Source organism: Alexandromys fortis, unplaced genomic scaffold, assembly GCF_014885135.2.
Source record: "Alexandromys fortis isolate MF-2015 unplaced genomic scaffold, M_Fortis_MF-2015_v1.1 scaffold_351, whole genome shotgun sequence".
NCBI lineage: Eukaryota > Metazoa > Chordata > Mammalia > Rodentia > Cricetidae > Alexandromys > Alexandromys fortis.
Window position 1 is genome coordinate 707,667 of NW_026068251.1, and position 24,148 is coordinate 731,814.

The 24,148-nt window shown below is 39.3% G+C and overlaps 1 protein-coding gene across 3 annotated transcripts; it reads right to left on the reverse strand.

Moving 5' to 3' along the window:
- Positions 1-4,390: 4,390 nt before the first annotated feature.
- On the reverse strand, positions 4,391-22,759 carry LOC126494177 (zinc finger protein 160-like). Of its 3 annotated transcripts, none has more exons than XM_050131422.1 (5): positions 22,650-22,759; positions 21,192-21,282; positions 16,834-16,960; positions 15,637-15,756; positions 4,393-9,579 (listed from the first exon to the last, which is right to left on the reverse strand). In XM_050131422.1, exons 2-5 carry the CDS (start codon positions 21,228-21,230, stop codon positions 7,622-7,624), a joined length of 2,244 nt encoding a protein of 747 aa, XP_049987379.1. In that variant the 5' UTR covers positions 21,231-21,282; positions 22,650-22,759; the 3' UTR covers positions 4,393-7,621. The 3 variants fall into 3 exon arrangements, with proteins under 3 accessions (XP_049987380.1, XP_049987379.1, XP_049987378.1); XM_050131421.1 differs by lacking the exon at positions 22,650-22,759 and adding an exon at positions 22,346-22,643; XM_050131423.1 differs by lacking the exons at positions 16,834-16,960; positions 21,192-21,282; positions 22,650-22,759 and adding exons at positions 14,041-14,103; positions 14,189-14,232 and having other exon boundaries at positions 4,391-9,579; positions 15,637-15,709.
- Between the last annotated feature and the right edge of the window lie 1,389 nt (positions 22,760-24,148).

Below are 24,148 nucleotides of genomic sequence, written 5' to 3' on the forward strand. Positions count from 1 at the left end.
CCACTGAGACAGTGGGGCTGATCTATTGGGAGCTCACCAAGGCCAGCTGGACTGTGACTGAAAAAGCATGGGATAAAACCGGACTCTCTGATCATGGCAAACAATGAGGGCTGATGAGAAGCAAAGGACAATGGCACGGGATTTTTGATCCTACTTCATGTTCTGGCTTGGTGGGAACCTAGCCAGTTTGGATGTTCACCTTCCTAGACATGGACGGAGGGGGGGAGGACCTTGGACTTTCCACAGGGCAGGGAACCCTGACTGCTCTTTGGACTGGAGAGGGAGGGGGAGAGGAGTGGGGGGAGGGGGAGAAGGGTGGGAGGAGGGGGAGGGAAATGGGAGGCTGGGAGGAGGTGGAAACTTTTCTCAGTAAAATAAAATAAAAAAAAAAAAAAAAACAGAGGCAGAGACCCACATCGGAATACTGCAATGAGCTCTCAAAGTCAATTTGAACAGTGGGAGGAATGTGAATATGAGCACCCACTGAAGCAGTCTACCTGAGCTAATGGTGCTCAACCAACTCCAGCCAGACAGGGAAGAAACAGCATAGGACCAAACTATTCCCTCTGAATGTGATTGACATTTGTATGGCTGGGACAAACTGAGAGGCCACTGGCAGTGGCACCAGGATTCATCCCTATTGCTTATATTGGCTTTTTGGGAACCTTTTCTTTTTGGATGGATACCTTGCTCATCCTAGATATAGTTGAGAGGGCCATGGACCTACCCCAAAGTAAAGTGCTTTACACTCTCTGAGGATTGGATGGGGTGGGATAGTATTTGGAGGGACAGGGAGTAGGGAGGTGTGGGAACTTCAATTGGTATGTACAAAGAAAAACAAAATATTGTTTTTCTTTCAATAAATGAATAAATAAAAGATAAAATAAAGGGCCAGGGATCCAAATGAGTCATAGGGTATGCACCTGGTATGTGGAGATCTGGAAAATAAAACAAAGACAAAAAAATTAAACTGGCTTTGTAGTTGAACACTGCTAGCTATCCTCTAAATCCAAGCCTGTTGTTTAAAGAAAAATTCAGAGTTTTTGATGCTTATTAGGAGTCCTCTGGAATGGGACAGAAAGAAGAAAGAGTTTAGGAATGATTTTACTTTTTCCCATAATTTTTTTATTTCTATCATAGCTTTTGCTGAATATATGTCTATATGAATAAAGTTTAAATTTTCCACAATAATAAATTTTCCTTCAATAATCTTTGGAGTTTTCAGGAAGAAGATGGAACTCCACAACGATTCCACCTAGTTGATATGACATCATGATGCTGATAAGGCTACATTAAGATTGGTTAGCTGAAATGGTACACCTTCTTACAATGTTTTGGCAAGAAGTCCAAATAAGAATCTTAGAAATACCCTACTGACTACACAGAGACTATTTGCATTCATAACAGATAGTAATCTTGAATCTTACCACTATTTTAGTTGTAGAAAGCATCATGGAAAGAACATCACCACCACAACATCCCCTGTCACAACAATGTCCTCAGGGTTAGGGACATCAATTAGGGGTTGGTTATAACTAGTATAGGGTTGGGGTAGGGTGAAATGAGATGCTGTGGATTCATTCTGAGTTGTGAAATTTCAAGCAAGACCACCTGAGAAATAGGAACAGATGGCCCAGATGTCTGAGTTCTACATCCAGAACAGATTCAAGACTACTGCCTGAGATGATCAAGACTCACAGGATACTCCAGTCAGGACTTGATCATAACTCTGAATTTTCTTTGGGTCCCCATAAGATTATCAGCACCCCCAACCAGCAGAAAATAGCCTGGAAAACTATGTCCAAATTCTCCCAAAATGGACTATGAATATTTTCCTTTGTTTAAAAAAAGGGGGGGGGGAAGTAGTGTGGGAGAATGGTCTGTATTCTGTCAATTATGCTTTAAATAAATGCTGATTGGCCAGTAGCCAGGCAGGAAGTATACGTGAGACAACCAGACAGGAAGTAGAGGCAGGTCAGTGAGAACAGGAGAATTATGGAAAGGAGGAAGCCCATTTCTCTGCAATCCTGTCCAGACACCGAAGAAGTAGGATGTGACCTGCCCCGCTGAGAAAGATACTGAGCCATGTAACTAACTTTTCAATAAAAGACCATTGTTTGTGAGATAAATAAAACAATTTTGTAAAAGAAAATTATTTTTTCATTCATGAATATATCATGAGCAACAGCTAAGTCAGAAACATAAAATAATTGAAAATAAATTGATATATCAATAATTTCTTAAAGAAGTCAATCATTTAAAATAAAGCAGAAGCAATTTTGCTAAAACACTTTGCTATTATTTTAAATAAGTTTATAATTAGAAACTTTCATTCTAATAGGTTTTCATTTTTATTGGAATATTCATGATAGGCACAATACTCACTAGTCTGAATGGGATGAATAATAGCAGTCCTGGATAAACAATAATGTCCCATGAGAAATGACTTTTTATAAAGTGGGAACATTTCTGTGGTGTGATTATGAATGCTGTGCAACCGTACAGTTTTCAAATTACATGTTGGTGATGGCTTGTTCTGTTGTTTATGCAGAGATAGCAAAAGGTGGATGCACTGGGGCTATATATTATAGCAGAAGGGGATGACAGTGGGGAAACCTCCAGTGAATAATAGACACACTTAGCAGGGACCAACTGAGACTAATAAAAAGACTTAAATAGATGATAAAATGCAGTAGTGTCTTGAAGCAAGCAAAGGGACTGACCAGGAGAAGGAAGTGGTTGGAAGCTCTGGGCTCAGAGGTGAATGAGTAAGAGTTTTGTTCTGAGCATATGCTGAATTTCTCTGTTTTTGGTTTTGGAGGATGATCCTAGAACTACTGGGCCAGGACATGAGCCTCACACACAGAATGTCTAGAAACTATGAAGCTAGCAAATACAGATTTTTCACTTGCTCTCTTTGGGAGAAGAGTCCTACAGTTGTAATCTATTAAGTACGAAATATTTTTGTTGTGTTTTGTAGCTATTTACTCAGGAAAAGCCTTATTCAAAAGGAAATGAAGGACCCAACCCAAGTACAATAAGGAACCAGTGTACCTGTGAAATTTGTGTTTAAAATCTGCCCAGATGGATCTACTGGGGTTGATGGTGTTGTCCTGGAAGACACCAAGGAATTTGGTGCTTCCAATATACACAACTCTGTCCACTCTTGGAAGACAGAAGTCAATTTGCCTCCAAAATCTCCTGAGAAATTTTTCACACAAAAGCTGTCATTCTGTGCTCCTCTGCATAACATAGAATGCAGAATATCTGGCAAAATTTTACCCAGCACACTAGGCAAACAATTACCTTGATTATATAAAAAGACATGATTTCAGCACAAAAATTAAAGAGTTTGTAAATCCATGTACTGTTTAAAGTGGTAGTGGGATAACAGAGAAGTTAGGGATTGATCCTTCATGCTGCCTTAACTCCTATGGCCTTCAAATATCCGCTTATATATCTGCAGGACATTATAAATTCCTAATACCTTTCAGATGTGTGGCTTTTAAAATTACTCAACAATGTTCATTTAATTTGATTTAAAGACTTTTCAGGTCAATGCAAATGAGGCATGAATGTTTACATACTCTAAGAGAAGTTTTCAAAGAATGATATATTGCTACAGGAGCATGCTGGGTGATGAGCCATGCGTACCCGAATAGTGCTGCCTTCATATAAGGATTACAAAGGAAAACCACACTTATTTTATAAGGAAAACAAAGGTCCTGCTGTTAGAGATATTATACTCTGGTAAATAAAACATTTTGCTCTCTTGAGCATCTTAGTTTGAATCTCTTATCTATAGCAGGTCAGATGCCACTGTCCTGTACAGGTACATGCACTCTGAAACTTTGCCATCCACTTTCATGGGTGTGCACGTAAAGAGACAAAAAGAAAATAAAATTTAAGAAAAAGAAAAGTAGTAAATAACAAGAAAACAAAAATGACAAAAACCTAATATCCCAGTATGTGCTTAATAATCTCATGACCTCAACTTTTGCAAATAAACATCAGTCCACCAATAAGTTAGTAAAAGATACCAGGAAATTATCACCAAACATTGGATACAAACCTGTATTCTCAGAACTTGGGTGGTAGAGGCAGGTAGCCAGCCTCCAAACTTCAAAGTCAGCCTAGAAACTTCAAACCCAAATGGTGCTACATCACCAAGGGTGTTTATACCTAACAGACAGGTGGGTCAACAGGATGAAGACCTCATCGCCGAATCCTCGGGTTAGGGCCAAGGCAATGCGTACGCAGGAAGCAGGGTTGATAAACAACTCTGAGTAAGGAACTATTAAGTTTCTCAGAAACCCAGAACAAGGGCAAAAAAGGTCACCAACAGAGGAGATGAGTAGGAAGGCCAGGACTCCATTAGGTCCCAACGCCCAACCATGTGGTTTATAGGCCTGTATTCTGTGGAAGCAAAGTCCCATGATGTATTTTGGTTGGAAATACTACTGAATGCTATAAGTAGAACTTAATGGGACTTCTAGTGTGATCAGGGATGACAGCAATACTGAGAAAAAGGCAAAATGCGGAAGTATAGCTCACGAGACTTCATAAGAAAGCAAGGACTCTAATATCAGTTTATGTTATGTACTGGCAAAGGATCCTGCTGAATTCTATACCTCCCCCCCACCGCAAGAATTTGAGTGACATTGCATTAGGAAGCAATGGGCTGATTTCTTTGGGAAAGTATTCAAAATACCACACTATTTTGTGGCATTATTACTGGCTACTTATGAGTCGATAGTAAAAAACACGTGGCACAGGAAGATAAGCAAAACTCCAACAGCTAAGGCCACAACTTATGAGCGGTGAAACGTTAGGATTCCTTTGCCCCAACAAAGCAAATAGGAAAGTTTTTTACCAGCTTCCGTGTGCAGAAGTTGATGCAACTGGCCCAAGGGAAAGCTTCATAAAAAGTTGGAGGCAGAGCTTAGTATTTTCCAGTTCATACTGGTTTAGGGAAGAAAGGATGCAACACTGAGGGAAGTCAATGAAGGGTTCAATAAGAAAAGTCTCCCAAAGGCTCATGTAACTAAACATTTGGTCCCCAGTTGGTGACACTATTTGGGTTGTGGACCGAAAGAGGTAACTGGGAATTGTCCTTTGACGTCTTACAGCATGGCCCAACTTTCTGTTCTGGTACTGGTTGCCATGTCTTCCTTGTCATTACTGACTGTATCTCCTCTGAAAACTGTAAAATAAAATGACCTTTTTTCCCCTAACTTGCTTTTTTGGGGGGGGGTATTATAGCAGTAATAGAAGAGTAATAAATTATCTCCCTTCAGAAATTCTGAAATATTTTATTCATATTACTTCATGCATTTTAACTTCATGTTTACTAAATAGTGCTTATGGTAAACTTTTTTCATTAAATAGTTGAATTCATGATTCTAATAGTACTGGTTGTTTTTCAAAATTTTTTTTAAAGATTTATTTATTTATTATGTATACAACATTCTGCCTCCATGTATGCCCACACACCAGAGGAGGGCACCAGATCTCATTACAGATGGTTGTAAGCCACCATGTGGTTGCTGGGAATTGAACTCAGGACCTCTGGAAGAGCAGACGGTGCTCTAAACCACTGAGCCATCTCTCCAGCCACTCAAATTTTATTCATGTGGAAAGTCAACCAGAATGAAGACTGCATAGTTTATATCAATCAATGAAAGTACTGCACAGCTATGAAGAGTCAACAGGTGTATACAAAAACATGTTACCTTTGCTTTGGTAGTCTACACAATGTATCTTCTTGATGTCCATTATATCTACACAAGTATCCTTTGGGCATAGACAGAATAAATTCAATGAAAAATGATTATAGGGCCCTAAAACTTTATAGCGTTTGATTTCATACGAAGTATAGAAACCTCAACCTGAGGAGCTTTACTTCATTTTCTCATTTCCTTGGAGGAGCATTGTACTGATACAGAAAAAGACTATACAGAAGAATTAAAAACACATTCGCAGGAATGTAAAAAGCTTTAACTAAAAATTAGGTCAAGGATATATTTTGAATAAAATAGTGGCAAAGCTTAACAACAATAGTTAAATGATATCCTCAAGAAAACTTCAGTGTATTTTTACTTTTGGTGCTGCTGAGGGCCTCACATATGGTAGACAAGTGCTTCTCCACAACCTCTATGGCCATCTCCTACACTTTGATTCCTTGGGTTAAATGGTCCATTCTAAAAGTTTCTTTCTTCAAATTAAACAGTAAGAAAAATTATATTTTGCTGTATAAAAGCTATTGCCAGTCAATGTAGATGCTAACTATGCCTTCTGTATTTTACCAGACAATCCATCCCTATGAGTATATTGTTCTCATTTCATAAAAAGTTCAATATTCTTCTAAGTCAATCTTGTTGATTTTCTCCAAGAACTGGCACTGAGTTTTGATTCTACTGCATGGACTGGCCTTGTGGGAGCCTAGTCTGTTTGGATGCTCACCTTCCTAGATCCGGATGGGGGGCGGAGGGCCTTGGACTTGCCACAGGGCAGGAAACCCTGACTGCTCTTAGGACTGGAGAAGGAGGGAAATGGGAGGAGGGGAAAATTTTTAATAAATAAAAAAGAAAACTAAAAGAAAAAAAGTTCAATATTCTAATTTCATTCCCATTTAATTGCTGATGCCACACAGATAACCTCCAAATTACACAATGAACTTGAAAACTTTGTGTTGCAGTTTTACAATATCCCATGCCTTTCAGATGATAAATGTTCTGTTTAGATCTTGTCAACCTGGCACCCAGGAATTACCTGGAAAGAGGGATTCTTAAGAAATTGCCTCCATCAGTCTGGACTTGAGCATATCTGACAAACATTTTCTGGGAGGGCCTAGTTCAATTTGGGCACTACCACTAGGTGGTACTGGGTTGTATAAGGGAAGTTAAGCCATGAAAAGTGAACCAGCAGGCATACCTTCTCCATTGTCTACCTTAGTTCCTGCCTCCACATTCCTACTCTAGCCCCTGCTCTGGCTTATCTTAATTAACTATAATCCATAAGATGAAATAAACATTTTAGTTGGCTTTGGTTATAGGGTTAATCAAAACTAAAACAAAACAGTAAGTTAAGCAATAGTTAATTCAAAGGTGGAGCCATTCTCAGAAATTATAGACATGTTCCTTTCATACTAATGTGATTTTTCATCCTGTTTTTCCCAGAGGGTGGAAGAAAAAGGCCCTGGGGCAAGAACTGTACCATCACAAAGTTGAGGCTGACAATCATAAATTATAAGGAAGACTTTGCAGGGAAATACAAAACAATGACTAATTTATATCCTGAAGGCAACCAGGTATATCAATGTAGTCTTGCAATATATATGTGTGTGTGTATAGTTTTAGCCTATTCTGAATTTTAATTGTTCTGCAATTAACAATTATTTTGTTGCCTGTAACATCAAAGATTAGCTATGGAAGATGAAGACTTATTCCTCTGGTAAATCCCACAACTGTCTGACAAGTGTGTGGTTTGCATGCATACAACCATAACCAGTGATGTACTTTAACTCTTGATGAGTGTTGTTCTATCATTTAAATTAATATTTTCTTAAGATTGAATTCCTGGATATTGTGCAAGTGAATTGGGGCTGAAGGCCTTGCTACAGTCACTTAAGTTTCTGTCCAATATGAAGTCTCTGATGACTTGCAAAGTTAGAACTTCGACTAAAGACTTTGCCACACACACTACATGTATAAGGTTTTTCTCCCGTATGGATTGCCTGATGGGTAGTCAAGCTTGAACGCACACTAAAGGCTTTACCACACTTATCACATTTGTAAGGTTTTTCTCCAGTATGAGTCCTACGGTGACTTGCTAGGTGTGAATTTTGAGTGAAGACTTTACCACATTCCAGACATTTATAGGGTTTTTCTCCAGTATGGATTGCCTGATGAGTAGTCAGACTTGAGTACACACTGAAGGCTTTGCCACACTCATTACACTTGTAAGGTTTCTCTCCTGTGTGGGTTCTGCGATGATTTGCCAGGTGTGAATTTTGAGTAAAGACCTTGCCACATTCCAGACATTTATAGGGTTTTTCTCCAGTATGGATTACTTGATGGGTATTTAGGTTTGAATGTGAATTAAAGGCTTTCCCACACTCATTGCACCTGTAAGGTTTCTCTCCAGTGTGAATTCTCTGATGAATTGCAAGGCTTGAAGTCTGACTAAAGACCTTGCCACATTCATTACATTTGTAAGGTTTTTCTCCAGTATGGATTACCTGATGGGAAGTTAGGCTTGAACGCACACTAAAAGCTTTGCCACATTCATTGCATTTGTAAGGTTTCTCCCCAGTATGAACACTCCAATGCCTTGCGAGGTTTGAAGTCTGACTGAAGACTTTGCCACATTCTTCACATTTGTAAGGTTTCTCCCCACTGTGGACTCCACGATGACTTGCAAGATGTGAATTTTGCGTGAAAACCTTGCCACACTCATCACACTTGTAAGGTTTTTCTCCACTATGGATTGCTTGATGGGTAGTGAGGCTGGAATACACACTAAAAGCCTTTCCACACTCATTACACTTGTAAGGTTTTTCTCCAGTATGTATTCGCCAATGATTTGCAAGGTGTGAATTCTGAGTAAAGACCTTGCCACACCTTGAACATTTGTAGGGTTTTTCTCCAGTATGGATTATCTGATGGGTATTTAGGTTTGAATGTGAATTAAAGGCTTTCCCACACTCATTGCACCTGTAAGGTTTCTCTCCAGTGTGAGTTCTCCGATGAACTGAAAGGCTTGAAGTCTGACTGAAGACCTTGCCACACTCGTTACATTTATAAGGTTTTTCACCAGTATGAATTACCTGATGATTAGTTAGGTTTGAACGAACACTAAAGGCTTTGCCACATTCATTACACTTGTATGGTTTCTCACCAGTATGAATTCTCCGATGACTTGTAAGGTGTGAATTCTGTGTGAAGACCTTGCCACATTCATTACATTTGTAAGGTTTTACTCCAGTGTGATGCCTCTCATGTACCAAAAGGTAAGAACGTCGAAAAAAAGCCTTACCACATTGGACACATTTGTAAAGTTTCTCTCCAGTATGAATTTGCCGATGATGTGCCAGAGAAGAAGTATAACTGAAGACCTTGCCACACTCATTACACTGATAAGGTTTTTCCTTAATGTGTGCTTTGTGTCTTTTCATAAGTAGTGAACAATAAACATCATATTCGTATTCATGAACAATGTGAGCTTTGACACCAATAGACGAAATCTGTTCAGATGATGAAATTGAAAAGCCACTGGTGATAGACTTAAGTTCATCATCATCAATATTCTCTGTAGATGGAAATGGCTGCATTTCAAGTGAGTTCCTAAGGCATTTTCCTGTATTCTTTCTACAATCTTGATGTCTTCTATGGGTGAATTTATAACTCCTTTCACTGTCTTTCCTCTCAAAATCCTGTACGTTCTTCTGGAGTCCTCGGAAGGAACAGTCTTCAGTGCCACTGCTTTTATATCTTTCTGACACCACTGTCTGGTCTACTTCCCCTGAATTGCCGCTCTCTTTTGGTGGTAAATCTTTAATTACATGCTCAAGACAGTTGACTAGAAGACATAACAGATTTTTCATTAATTAAGACAGATATTCCACTCTGAAAAAAGTTCCAGCGCAGCAAAATAAGATTTACTGAGTTAACTTATCAATTTTTAGAACCATAAAAGATAATGTAAGCATTATAAAATGACTGATCTCATAATTAATGTAATTAATTTATATGTAATTTAAATCATCAGGAAAACGTGACTGTTTCAAATAACCCAGACCAAATTCTTCATATTGAGTAAAGTAGCATAAATCAGGAAAAGAATATTTTTCCATCATATAAAGGTGTATACTAATTGCCAAAAAGTATATGGCTATACTATAACTGAGGGGAGGAAAGTAGATATTAACAGCATATTCTGTAGAAATACACACTAAAGCACCAAAATAAATTAAAATGGAAGGTAATAATAATTAAATTTATATAAGTAGGTGGCAATTTTGAATTGCAAAATGATAGCTAGAAGAAAAATTGACAGAAACAGTACCAGCAAAAACAATGTAATCATCTCTCATAAACTTACCTAGACCCACTAATGATGGGCATTTTTTAACATTAACAAGCAGTGCATGTCATTTTTACTGCACAGCACATACAAAAAACAATCACTTATAGGTCCTAGTAAATATTATAAAGCAATTTTTGGATTTCATGACAAAGCAAGCAGGCGAACTTATGACTACATAAGTTCATAAATTGATAAATATAGGAACTGAAGATCTAAAGCACTGTTCGTGCTTATGAGTATGCACTACTCTTGTACAAGAGCTGAGATGGGTTCCCAAGACCTACATTGGACAACTCTCAACCACCTATAATGCCAGCTCCAGAAGATCCAACAATTTTGTCTGAACTCTGCAGGCACCTGAACTCCTGTGCACACACATACACACACACACACACACACACATACACACACATCTAATTAAAAATGACATATATTAAAAATAAAATATCACGTTGTAAAACGGTAAACACTTTCATATTAAGAATAAACAGGACTTTCTATTACAGTAGTACAAAAAAAAGAAACATATCATTGCCATTTAACTCCCGTGTTTTTATGTATGAAACAAAGTCATTATATAGAAACATGTATAGCCATGATTATGAAACTAAGGCTCACAATACCCACGACATGGAATCAGCCCTCACGTTCATCCACAGACTGATTCATAAACATAGGCATTACAGACTCATTCAATGATAAAGAATACATGGAATCCCGTCATTCATTAGAAGAACTGACAGAACTGGAGAGCACTGCATTAAGCAAAACAAATTAAATACAAAGACAAAAGTAGCATATTTTGTCTTAGATGTGGGAATGTTTCTAAAAAGCCTGATTCAAAAAAAAATTATAGAGTAGAAGAGAATCTATCAGGGAAGAGGAAAGAGAAAAAGTAGAGTTTAAAAAAAAAAGTGGGCATGATCCAATGCAAACATGAATGGAATGTTTGCTGTCTCTCACAAGTAATATGTGAGATAAGTAATATGTCATGTTATGGAGTATTTGTTTACACTGTGAGGATATGTGTCACTGTGATTTGGATTAATAAAAAGTAGAAGGGCCAATAGTTAGGCAGGAGAGAATAAGTGGGACTCCTGGGGAGAGAGAAGGAACTCTGGGAAGAAAGGGGGAAATGCCAGTAAGACACTGAAAAAGTCAGACATATGGTACTGAGCAAAGAACCTGAGCAACATGACATAACGTATATTAATAGAGATAAGTTAAGTTATAAGAGCTAATTGGGAAAAAGCATAAAATAAGGCGCATCTTTCATAATTAATGATAAGTCTCCAAATCATTATTTGCAGGCTAGTGATCCGAAGATAGCTAGACAAGAAAACTTGCTACATTTAGCCCCCAACAGTCAGCACATAAATCTACATAGGGCCTGAGAAAGTTGGAACAAAAAGTCCCAAGTGTGACTTTCTGGTGACCATGTTCTTTCGGGTAGGCACTTTTCTTACAGCATACAGAATCACAGATTCTTTAAAAGATTCTGCTGTACATCAGCGCACTTGAACAGCTGATATGCTAGGTAAAAACACCTACTGCATCTTGATCTCAGCAACTTTCCAGAGCTGGGATCATTAGGTCAAAGGAGGCAGAGCCAGTGGCCAAGCCATGTGCTCACCCTAGAGAGTAAAGGTTTGGTTCATGTGGACAGAGAAGGTACAGACATGCATAAACTCAGATTTGAGTCAAGAAAGCCTCTGAACAGGGTACAACATACAGCGTGCCTGAGTGTATGCTTAGATGCTAAAAGAAGAAAAAAAATGGGTATCAATAAATAGTTTAAAAATAATAAAGTAAAGTAATTTTTAAAAAGCAGTGTAAGGATGGGAAATACATAGGGCTGGATCTTATATATTGCTTTGATGACTTTAAAATTTTTGAATGCTGATGAGCAAAACACAAATGCTCCTGAAAGACAGTCGATTGGAGAAAAAAAAAAAAGCTAAGTTAAGTATTTTAAGAATGTCATAACTTCATAATGTAAGGTAGGAAATCTGATGTGTTGGGAAAGATGTTTTGCCTATGACTCTACAGAAAGCAAACAGCTATAAATTGCTTCAAAATTAATGAAGATCAGATTTGTTTGGGAGAAAGCTCCTAAAAGTCTTGGTTATAGAAATGAAGAAAAAAACAAGCAAACAAAAAACAAGAAAAACTAAAAAACAGATGATGTACATGCTGATACCTCCACATGGGAATAGCTCTGAGACTAGATGAAACATGATAAATCTTGTTTGCTAAAGAGGCCTCATGATTTATTATTCCATATCATCTTTACAAATGGCATGGATAGAGGTTTGTTTAAATAATCTAGAGACTTATAAAGTTAACAGATCCTTTATACCTGCTAAAACATAGAACAAAAACCACCTTTTAGCTGACCTGTACACACCATTCTATATTTGTTTTAATGCAGATACATATGTTACATAAAGTTTGTGTTTTCAGAAAATAAAGGGATCAGATAACAATAAAGACAAGCATCTCAGGTGACCCAGCATTTTAGAATGTCTCTGCTGCAGTTTCCTAAAGATTCTATATACAGGTTAAGACATAGTCATCTATTATAGTCAAGCTTGTAGTCATGTTTGTTAGATTTTCTAAATATATAAATATATTTCAGTTAGACAGATAACCTTCAAACCTTTCAAAGACCTACAGATTTTGGCATTTAGAATGTTTTAAGAACTTAGGACTTTTCTCGACAATGAGACACATGTGCTCCTGGCATCACCAATCTACTTCAAGAGGATGATGGGCATCGAAGAGGCTCCTTATGGAGTTTGTTAGCCATTTGGAGAAGAAACTGTTCTTGCCTGAACTATTTGACTGAAATGAGTACTGAAGCTGCTTAAAGAAGATGTTCCTGCTTCATGAAAAAGTCTGCCAGACATTCTGCAGTTTGTCAGCCAATATAGGTGGAACTGTCTTTGAAATTTCCTGCTTCATAGAAAACTATGCCAGATACTATGGGCCTGTAGGCTGAAAATGAGTGCCTGCAATATTAAAGAAGAACTTTGGGAGACTAGGCAGCGAGATGTCTCTGTCAATTTTAGAGTTCTGGAAGTTGCTTACAATGCACTTCCTGTTAACTTAGGCAATATGATATTCTTGTTGGGGTCTTTGATGGAGTTGAAGAATAGTTATAATTATAGTTTTCCTTAGTTATGATAAAAGATCAAGTAGATATAAATATTGTAACTGTAATTATTGCTTGATACATATTTTGTCATATGTAATCTTGCTATGTTAAAGTTAAAACCTTCCATTTTATTTAGATAGGAAAGGGAGGTGATTTGGGAGGTGATGTATGCTGTGCATATGTTTTATTGCCATTGGTTAATGAAGAAGCTGCTTTCAGACAATGGCTTAACAGAGTAAAGCCAGGCTGAAAGAGATATAGAGAGAAAGTAGGTGGAGTAAGTGACACACCATGTAGCCACTGAAGGAGACAGATGTGACCCCAGAACTTTACTGGTAAACCACGAACCACATGGTAAAATTTAAAATAATAGAAATGGGTTCATTTGAGATGTAAGAGCTAGCTATAAACATGAATACACTAACAAGCTGAGCAGTGTTTTAAATAATATAGTTTCTGTGTAGTTATTTTGGGTCTAGGCAGCCAGGAAACAAAAGAGCAGCCTCTGACTACACATAGATGCATTGGTTATGAACACATGGTCTATTACTTAACTTGGCAACTAGCAATAATGTCACAAACATAAGTCACAAGAACAATATAGCCATGCCATGTACATGTCATCATTAGTCTTCAGTATCTACACTCACAAGTTGAACTGCCTTATTGATTATACAGTAGTTCTATTTACTTTTTCTGATTTGTCTGTAATTAGTTCTCATTAATGAATCCCAATCTAGATTCCCAACAACAGAGAACCCAAATTCCCTTTCTACCACATCCAGATCAAGGCTCACCTTTTCCACAATAGCTATCTTTCCAAGTGAAGGTGACATTCACTTTGGTAAAAATTGGCATTTCTGCAAAATAGTAATGCTGAACTTCATTTCATGTATCATTTCTCTTCAGTAAATATGTATTAAAGTTAGGCATCGTGATGTGTACCTCTAATCCATCTGAGGAGTCTGAGTGGCCTGTGCAATGTTCATCTCAAAAAAAGAATACATAAAAAGTAAAATGAATACAACATTTCTAATGGGGTGGGAGCCTAGTATGGTTCTAGCTTAGCTAGGCCCTAGGTGTAAGCACCACCTCTTGCCTAACACACACACACACACACACACACACACACACACACACACACACACATTTTTAGGCTGGCTGTTTTCATGCTGGCTTACTTCAGGTTTTACATTTTGGCTATTAATTCACTTTTGGATATATGGTATGGAGAGGAAAATACCTAATGCAAAGTAACAAAAGCCTGTTTCATTTGGTTCTTCTCAGTTATCATGGGAGGTTTCACAATGGTGACAATAAGTACGGAAGAGGAAACATTCTGAGACAGAGGCAAAAGACAGATGTTGCTATTATATCATCTGGCAACTCAGCTTTTGAGTGATGCCTGCACTATTCTTGGTGTTATTTTTAGTAGCAAAATTATTTAATTTACCTGTGTGTAAATAGCTGCCTGTGTGTGTGTGTGTGTGTGTGTGTGTGTGTGTATGATGAGTTTTATTTGTCCAGGGAAATGAAGTTCTAAATATGATAACATTTATCATCCCAGAGAACATTTTACTGGACAAAATGAACCAAGTAGGAAACCATTATGTGTTGTTTTGTGTTAGCCTAATTATTTCAGTTTTTAAGTTTTATTTCTATTGAGACAGACTCTCACTACATAATTGGAACTCAATTATGTAGATCAGCTTTGTCTCAAACTCATAAAGATCCTCCTGCCTCTGCTTCTCAAGTACTGGGATTAAAGTCATTTACCACCAGGCCCAGCTTAGCCTTACTAATACATCATTATGTTCAACATTAATCCTCTCAGGGTGGCTCATCCAGTTACCTCTTTCAAATTAGATTCACCTCTTCAAAGTTCTACGTCAGGGAAGCATGGAGGCCCCCATACATAATTATATCAATTGTCAGGCTAAAGCAGGAGAACTGAGAGTTCCATGCTAGCCTGGTCTGCAGAGATAACATTGCTACCCATCCTCCTCCCACACAGAATGTTCCATTTCACATTGTCAAAGAGAGTTCAACATTTCACCATGAACCTTGTATAGCACCTCTGTCAAAATTTAATCAAATGGCCATCAATGGTAGCTCATGCATCTAATCCTAGCACTTGGAAGGCTGAGACAGGATGCTTACCAAGAGCTACACAGTGAGTTTCAGATCAGTCTGAAATGAAAGTGAGACACTACCTCAAATACACAAAGAAGAAAAAAGATTAAAAACAAACAAAACTACCAGGACACCACGAGAGAGTTAAAGGCTCAAGTTCTCTACCTGTAAAGGATAGTGACAGACTTATGTTTCCCATAGAAACCCTGACTTGCCAATGCACAGCGGTGCAGTTTCCACTGTACCCTCTGAGAGCTTACCTGTCCTCACATATTCTTGTCCATTCGGTTTTCTGGTTATTACTGCCTTACTCTCCACGATCCAGGACCCTTTCTCTTCTTCCAACATAGACATAATATTCAGATTAGGAAGTGTGACTCCTGTTTATAAAAAGACAGTAATACCATGTAGTGAGGTTTTTATAGAATATCTGTCCTATGCTAATGTGGGGAGAGAGCAAGCTTCATATAAATCTAGAAAAATAAAAATTATTACTGACAGCCTCCTTCTGGGAGTTTAATGGACAGATATCTAGTTATATATCAAAATGACTGAATCAAAAGTTCAGGGAAAGAAAGCAAAGAATTGGATGTAGTGGGACTCTAATACAATCATTTGTATCTAGGGTAAACATAAAATATAATAGCTGTTCCTCACTATATATAGGGCAACAGTAGAATGTATTAGTGTTAGTTGAAGGTACCAAACCATGAAGAAACCACAATAGAGAAGAGTGACTGCTTTCTATGATTTATAGATTTGTTTTCTGTTGTATGATTTTGGCTACAGGACTATCCAGACACACCTGGAGATCTTGCACTATTAGGTACTGCAAGCAGTACAAAATAAGAAGTAAAGGTTTTGGGAATGTGATGATTTCCTCCAGAAAGCATATAGACCAAAGGGGCTTTGGTACTCCTAATACAACTATTGTGTACTGTCAATAAATATGCTTCTGAACATAGGTTCAAAGTTTAGGTCACAGAAACTGTTTCTCCCTGTTGCCAGAGGGCCTAAAATTTACATCTTCACATGACTCTCCTTCTTTGAACACCCCACACAACACAGAACACTCAACATTGGATACTTTAAACACAAATCTAGGTGACATGAGTCATGTGTAGTGACACATGCCAGTAATTCCAGCACTAGGGAATGTGAGGCAAAACAAAACAAAACAAAAAAACAAAAAACCAACTCTTAAGGTCAAGGCTTCTACATTATATAACTCAAGAGATCAAAACAAAAACAAAATCTACCACAAGGGCCAGAAATAACACCCAGTGCTTGTTGGTGAAAAAGTCTTAGGTTCTATTCCCAATGCTGAGCAAAGAGAAGGAAGAGGGAACAGTGGGAAGAAGAAAGGAAGAGGCCACATGGTTCCCCCAAAGGCATGGAAAGAAAACTGCAAGGTTACATGGCAAAGATTCCCAACTCTTGAAAGAAGTCATCCTTACCGAGGGAGACCAGGTTGCTGTAGTTCTCCAACATGACATCCCTGTGCAAAGCCCTCTGTGCAGGGTCCAAGCATTCCCACTCCTCCTGAGAGAACTCTATGGCCACATCACTGAAAGTCAACTTCCCCTAAAAGGAAACAAACACATTTCACTATGTGGACACTCAGGATCTTTACAAAAAAGACAAGAAAAGGGGAAAAAAACAGAAAGACTGACTTGATGAGACCAAACCACCACCACTCTGAGATTACAAACTATATATCTGATGTGGGAAGTCCTCCTATATATGTGTTGCGTTTATTGGTTAATGAATAAAGAAACTGCTTTGGTCTGACAGGGTAAAATAGAGATAGGTGAGGAAAACTAAGCTGAATGATAGGAGAAAGAAGGTGGAATCAGTGAGAAGCCATGTAGCCCTGGCTGGACAGAACTTTATCCAGAAAGCCACAGCCATGTGACAATACACAGATTAATAGAAAATGGGTTAAATTAAGATGTAAGAGTTAGCCAATAAGAAGCTAGAGCAAATGGGCCAAGCAGTGATTTAATTAATACAGTTTCTCTGCGGTTATTTCAGGAGTCTGGGTGGCCAGGGTACAAACAAACAGCCTTCCTGTAACATACGTTTTTTGCCTAGTTTTCAGACATACAGTTCACCTGGCATCTCCAGAGTGATAAGAATGGATTTGTTTCCTATGATTATGATAAAAGGTAAAATGAAGTCCCGAGTTACAGGACAATTTCCAGGGCCCAAGACGAGCAAGGCAGGAATAGGTTCGAACTTCAGGTCTTAGTCCCCATCCACCATGGAGAGGATTGGGGCTAAAGGCATGTGTGAATACCAATGACCAAAGGGATTAATATGTGAATAATGGAATCTTCATAAAACCTCAAGTCAGTTTAAAGCTTTTACCCTACATTCTGCTATGGGGAAAGTACTAAAGAGTGGCTTACCCAAGGAGGGAGTGAAAGTCACAGCCCATCTCATGTACATCGCTTTTTGTGTCTTCTCTGAACAACCTGTCATCTAGAGTCTTTGGAATGTTCTTTATAATAAATAGGAAAAAGTAAAGAGTTTCCTTGGTTTTGTAAGTTGCCCTAAGAAATGAACCATAAAACTGAGGAGGAAGCTGTATAGATCCTTGCTGACCATATTCTGTGAAACTGAGTCCTCCAGCTGTTTAGTGTCAGAATGCAACTGAATTAGCTGACACTGGGCTGCAGTATACTGCAGAGCTACTTGACTGGTATGTAAGAAAAATGCCACACATGTGGGCTACCCTAAACTTTCTGATTAACGAGTGTACAAGACCTACCCTTGTTTCTCCTAGGTTCCTAAATTAAGATGCATCAGAACAACACAGTATGTCCCTAATGTTATTCTGCTTTGTAATGAGATATTATGATATCACGTTACAGAGCATTTCTCATGTTTGTAGACAATACAAAAATAAACAAACGCCAACACAAGGTCTGCTCCTTTCATTCACTGCCCACTCTGATAAACGTTCACTGTGTCCTCCAAAACCTTTTGTCACCCCCTTTTGCCCAATTCCCCTAACTACCACTTGGTACTTATTTGATAAAAGAAAAAGAAAAACAAACAGGCTCACCTCAATTCAAGTGGTAGATAAGATGTTTGACACACCCAGTTCAGTTTCTAGCTGAGCTAATTCATGAAGTGTCTTCTGAGATGACATCATGGGGCCTTAAGAAGTCAGCTCAGTGCCATGACACAGGCTTATTAACCCAGCACTTTAAAGGCTGGGGTGTGAGGATCTCTATGAATTCACGGCCGGACTGTACTGCATATTGAGTGCAGGGATAGAGTGGGCTTATTACTTTGTATGTTTAAATGTTTGCTAAGATGTATGTCTGGGTAAGACAGGAGTACCTGGTGCCCAAGAAGGCCAGAGGAGGGTGTTAGGTTCTCTGAAACTGAAGTTACAAATGGTGATGAGCCTCCATGTAGATGCTAAGAATACAACACATCTCCTCTGGAGGAGCAGCCAGATCTTTTACCTGCTGAGTCATCTCTATCTCTCTAGCTCCCTCCCCACAAAAAAAAATCATTTTATAAGCAAAAAAGTTGAAGGTACAGCTCAAACCTGTGTTCACTAGTCAGCAGTAAAAATATGTAGGAAAACAAAACATGATATTAAATAAACCCAAACATTAAAACTACCATTTTCTCCAGAGGATGGAAAGCAGAGAGGTGACTAGCCAGGCATGCAGCAATCATTACCACTCAATGAGAGGAAAAGAAGGTGGTGAAGAGAACAGCAGAAGTAGATTTACTAAAATTAACACATTGATGTGGTTACAACACAGAACCAGGTAATCAAGAGGACTGTTTCCTCATCACAGTCTCATGAAACATGCAATCCAACAAAAAACACTCTACTTTATACACAAATTTATCAACAATATGTAGACCACGAAAAATCCAAAAAAACTTTTGGATTTTAGCAATGAAACCTGAGATGGTATGAAAATACAGGAACCACTTAGAAGGGTATAATTCTAATACCAAGCCTAGAGGGGTAATTTGTAGCACTTATCAAGAACGCAATCAAGATGTGTTCACTGAACACTATGTGAGAACTATGTACATTCATTTATAGAATGTTCCCACAAGACTGTGAAAAAGCACTGGAAATGGTAACTTACTTTTGTAAAACCAAGCCTCTGGAGGTTGAAGCTACAGATTTTACTATGGGGTCAAGGCCAGTCTGAACTATATAGAGTTCCAGAAAACAGAGTGAAAGACTGTCACAAAAGAAAAGAGTATGTCAGGCAGTGATGGCACACATCTTTACTCCCAGGGCTTGCAGAGGCTGATAGATCTCTGTGAGTTTGAGGCCTGCCTACAAAGCAAGTTCCAGGACAGCCAGGGCTATACAGAGAATCCCTGTCTTGGAAAATCAGAAAGAAAAATAGGAAACAAAAGAAAATGAGAGAGAGAGAAAGAGAAAGAGAGAGAGAGAGAGAGAGAGAGAGAGAGAGAGAGAGAGAGAGAGAGAGAGAGAAGCTACTCTACTTTCCTAATGGGAAAACTTACAAAATAAAGTACCCTAAAAAATCTTTTAAACTCCTGAAAGAACTGCAGCTGTGGTTTCCTGGTGTCTAAGAAACAGTAATAGGCAAGGAAAAGAATGCTTCAATTCACTTCCTAAAATTCAGGACTGCTTCCAAATTTATGATTAAAGAGTCTGTTTAGGATACACATTTACATTTTTACTTTTGAATATTCAATACTAATTAATAGGAGGAAAATATTATTGTGTTTTTTATTATAAGGAAATATGCTCCTTATAATAAAATAGAATTACTTTTATCAGAAATGTGAGATTCAGAAGAGTCACGTGGGAACAGCAGGGTCTACAGGAGAGCCCCCTTTGTTGAGCACTCAGGCTGGTTCATACTGACAGCTCAGGCAGTAAAGTGCTTGCCTGGAAAGCAAGTGGACCTGAGCTTGTATCCCCAGCATCATGTAAAAGCTGAGAGCATCTGTAAACTCAGTACTGTACTAGTGGAGAGACAAATCCATGGTGCTTAGTGTCCAGCCAGCTTAACCAATTAATGATCTCCAGATCCCATAAGACATGCTGTCTATCAAAATAAGAGTAGTAAGCCGCTCAGGAAGATGACTGAGTTGACTTCTGGCCTTCAAACATGCCTACAAAGTATGAGCATACACTCACATGAACAAGTACATACTCCACATACACAGAGAGATGATGATAGCCCAGAACGCACTGAGGAAGCAGTCTTAGCTACCAAAAAGATAATCTTACTCTCTCTGAAAACAAGGGGTGAAAAAAACCCTAATATCTTAATGGTGAAATGCAACAGCCTCTAACCCTTATCCCAATTTTAGTTGTTGAGATGTTCTTTTGGAAACAATGACCACTGACATTATATCTGCAGTATACTGGGCTATGAAGAATGCGGTTTCACATGAAGGTCTCCTTATCCCCATAATTGAAGAAGTATCTGTGTGTGTATGTCAACATGTGATTTCAAAGTATAGCGTCTTTTTCCTACATCTAGAGAGCTAACAGTCCACTTAGATAGCCCAACTGGTCAATCCTTACTAGGCAATCCTTAGCACAGGGGCTGCTTCTAGAACATATTCAATAGAAGTTTCTTCCATGTTCTATATCACAGGATTATTGTGAGATGAAATCTAGTGAACACAACAAAGGCTAAGGAAAAACACGAGGAAGAGCAAGTGAAATGTCTGTGCTACACTCAGTGCAGGACAGCAGCTTCCATGCCTAACACTTCAGGGAGAGCAGAAAAAAATGTGGTGTGTGTGTGTGGGGGGGTGGGACCACGACAGTGGCTCACTTTACCTTCATGGCAGACATCACTGGTTCTTTCTGTTTCTTCATTCTCCTCCTCCCAGTTTCTTTCTTGAGTAACTTGAGTATTCAGAAGTCAGTCCTGAATACCAAAAGCACACAATTAAGATATCACAGGTTTGTGACGTGCTTTCACTAATAAAACCCTAATTTTCTGAATAATATTAAAAGAGAATGGGCCTGCATACATATACAATGCTAGCACTACAGGCTGAGGATTGTGAACTCAAGGCCAGTCAGGCTAGTGATTTTAAGGCCTTGTGGAACTAGTAGAACTAGCAAAACCTTCTCTCAAAGGTAGTAAAACATAATGTTCCAGATAAACACAGCCACTTCCCTTCCCTTTTGGAGATGAGGGCACAATATACAGCCCAGACTGGACTTGAACTCATCATCCTCCTGCCTGAGTCTCCTGCGAGCTGGGGTTACAGGGACATTCAAACCAGCTAAGCAAGGCACCCACTTCCTATACCACAGCCAGAGTCACTGGGAGGAATTCACCATGCAGAAAGATGGACCTTTTTAGCCCACTGCAGCAAGGGGCTGTAGGGACAATGAACTACTGCAGGAGAGAAAACAAGAAAGTTGACACTTTTAGAAACGAGGAAAACACCCCACCACTCCTCCATACCACACCTGTGAAACCAAAGAGTGACCATGTGTAAAGGAGTCACATCACTGTTCCTGCTGAAGAAGGTCTAAAGAAGGGGGCAGTATCCTCAAACCTCAACATTATTTACTCACTTGGAAAGTGCCTTAAGTTATCTTTTCCAGGCTGCCTTAAACTGTCCATATTCCTACCCCAGTTTTACTTCCACACCCTGACATTACTGGTGTGTGCCAACATGCCCTGCACAATACGTGCTCGGCAGATACACATTTTGCAATTCTCTTTCTCACCACCAACATCTAAGCAAAGCTTTTTCAACAAAAAGGCAAGCTCAATAACAATAACCCTATGAACCCATCAACTCCTCCCTTATCTAGCCTCTCCCGCCCTCATTCTGCACTATCTCCTTGACACCTTCCACCAGCTTTTCTTTCTCTCCAGCCACCCTCCACACAATGGCAGCTCAGCTCGTGGCCCCTCACTTCCCGTTGCTTTCTGTAATCCAGACCCTGTTTTCTGTATTCCCTCCAGTCACCTGCAGCTTCATCCCTCTCTAGTCCACTATCGCCTGGCTCTTCCCGCACCAACGACAGTCAAGTCTCCTTCCCAGCCGCAGAAGCGTCTGAATCCGTGTCCCTGATCCTTTCTGGGTGCTTCTTCTCTGGGCAGCCCTCGTCTCGCTCTGCTGCCATCTCTCTCTCACGTCCCTACTTCCTCAGTCTCGCGGCTCTCCGCGTCACGCGGGTTGAGCTGGGCGCACAAAATACGGTTCCCGGGCATGGGTTCTTCGCCGCAGCTCCTAGGCAGGCAACCAGTCTAAAGGCTCTGGGCAAACTCACCGGACTACAGGAGTTGACCTGCGATGAACTGCATCCGGGCCGCGGCGGAAGTGCTTCCAAGCCAGCTCTGGGAAAGTAGGCAGGGTCAGACAGAGTGATTGACGTTGTCGAGGGGCGTACTAGAGGATATAGACGGACTGAGACGAAAATGTGAGGGGAGGTCGGTGAGTACGGGTAGAGTCCAGAGTCCAGAACTTCAGCAGGGCAGGAGAAAGGTGGTCAGGATAGTGAGGGTTTCAATGACGAGATGGCGTGATGAGGGCGGAGAACCAGCTGGTAAGGGAATGTGGGCGGGACCAAGGCCCAAGTGATGGAATAAAGTGGAGGGTGGGCATAGCACGCTCCCGGGTAGTGAACAAAAACAAAACAAAACAAAAAGAGTGGAAGTGAGCAGAGCCGGTTCTGTAAGAGGGTTAGGGGCCAGGTTACTCTCCAGCACAGTGTTACCAGCCTCCGCTTATTTTCCGAGCCCAGCTCTAAGTAGGGCAGAGTCATTAAGTAGCCATGGGTATGCGTGAGAAGGACAGGCAAAGCCCATGGTGAGCTTTTCTTTTATTATTATTAATTTGAAGAGTTTTTTTTTAAATAATCGTCTATTTTTCAGTGTTATAATTGTTTTCTGTTACAAAAAAAGAATTGTATTCGCCAAAGTTCTTACTGTTTGACATTGAAGATCAGTGCTTTTCATTTGTGTATTCTCTCCCTGCTGTTTGATTAGCTTGGATAGGGGTTTATCAATCTTGTTGATTTTCTCCAAGAACCAGCTTTTTGTTTCATTGATTCTTTGGATTGTTTTCTGTGTTTCTATTTTGTTGATTTCAGCCCTCAGTTTGATTATTTCCAGTCTTCTACTCCTCCTAGGTGAGTCTGCTTTTTTTTTTCTAGGTGACTCTGCTTTTTTTTTTCTAGAGCTTTCAGGTGGGCTGTTAAGTCTCCAACGTGTGCTTTCTCTGTTTTCTTTAAGTGGGCACTTAGTGCTATGAACTTTCCTCTTAGCACTGCTTTCATAGTGTCCCATAGGTTTGTGTATGTTGTGTCTTTATTTTCATTGAATTCAAGGAGGATTTTAATTTCTTTATTTCTTCAAACTTCTATCTTCACAGAGTAGGGAAGGATGTGTCCATCAGCAGCACCAGCTTGCAGTGTGTCTTTTAGGCCATCACGATCAGCTCTAAGTGTTCCAGTTGGACAAAGGCTAAAATCAAGTCTCCAAGTTACATTGCTTCTAGTGTGTGCCTGCACTGGTTACTATCGCTCAAAGCAAACATGATTTTTCATATGAACATGACTTTAAAAAGGAATAATAGAAATGTGATAAGTCAAAAATAGTTTGGATGTCATGCTGTCATGCATCATGACAAAACTAGTGTCATCCTCTATATAGTATTACTCTCAAGTCTTGATGTCTTGTTCATGGGCCCGATGTGGTGGTCCAGCAGTTTCATGATTTACATTCTCTAAGACACAAGAACAAAATGACATATATTCATAGGAGCAAC

What these genes read in the sequence shown, in the direction of transcription:
- LOC126494177 (XM_050131422.1), bottom strand. Translation starts at nt 21,230, where the DNA reads ATGAAGAAACAGAAAGAACCAGTGATGTCTGCCATGAAG. An exon ending in CAGTGATGTCTGCCATGAAG is followed by an intron (nt 16,961 to 21,191) that starts GTAAAGTGAGCC and finishes GTTTCCTTTTAG; the next exon opens with GGGAAGTTGACTTTCAGTGA. An exon ending in ACAAGAATATGTGAGGACAG is followed by an intron (nt 9,580 to 15,636) that starts GTAAGCTCTCAG and finishes TATGTCTTCTAG; the next exon opens with TCAACTGTCTTGAGCATGTA.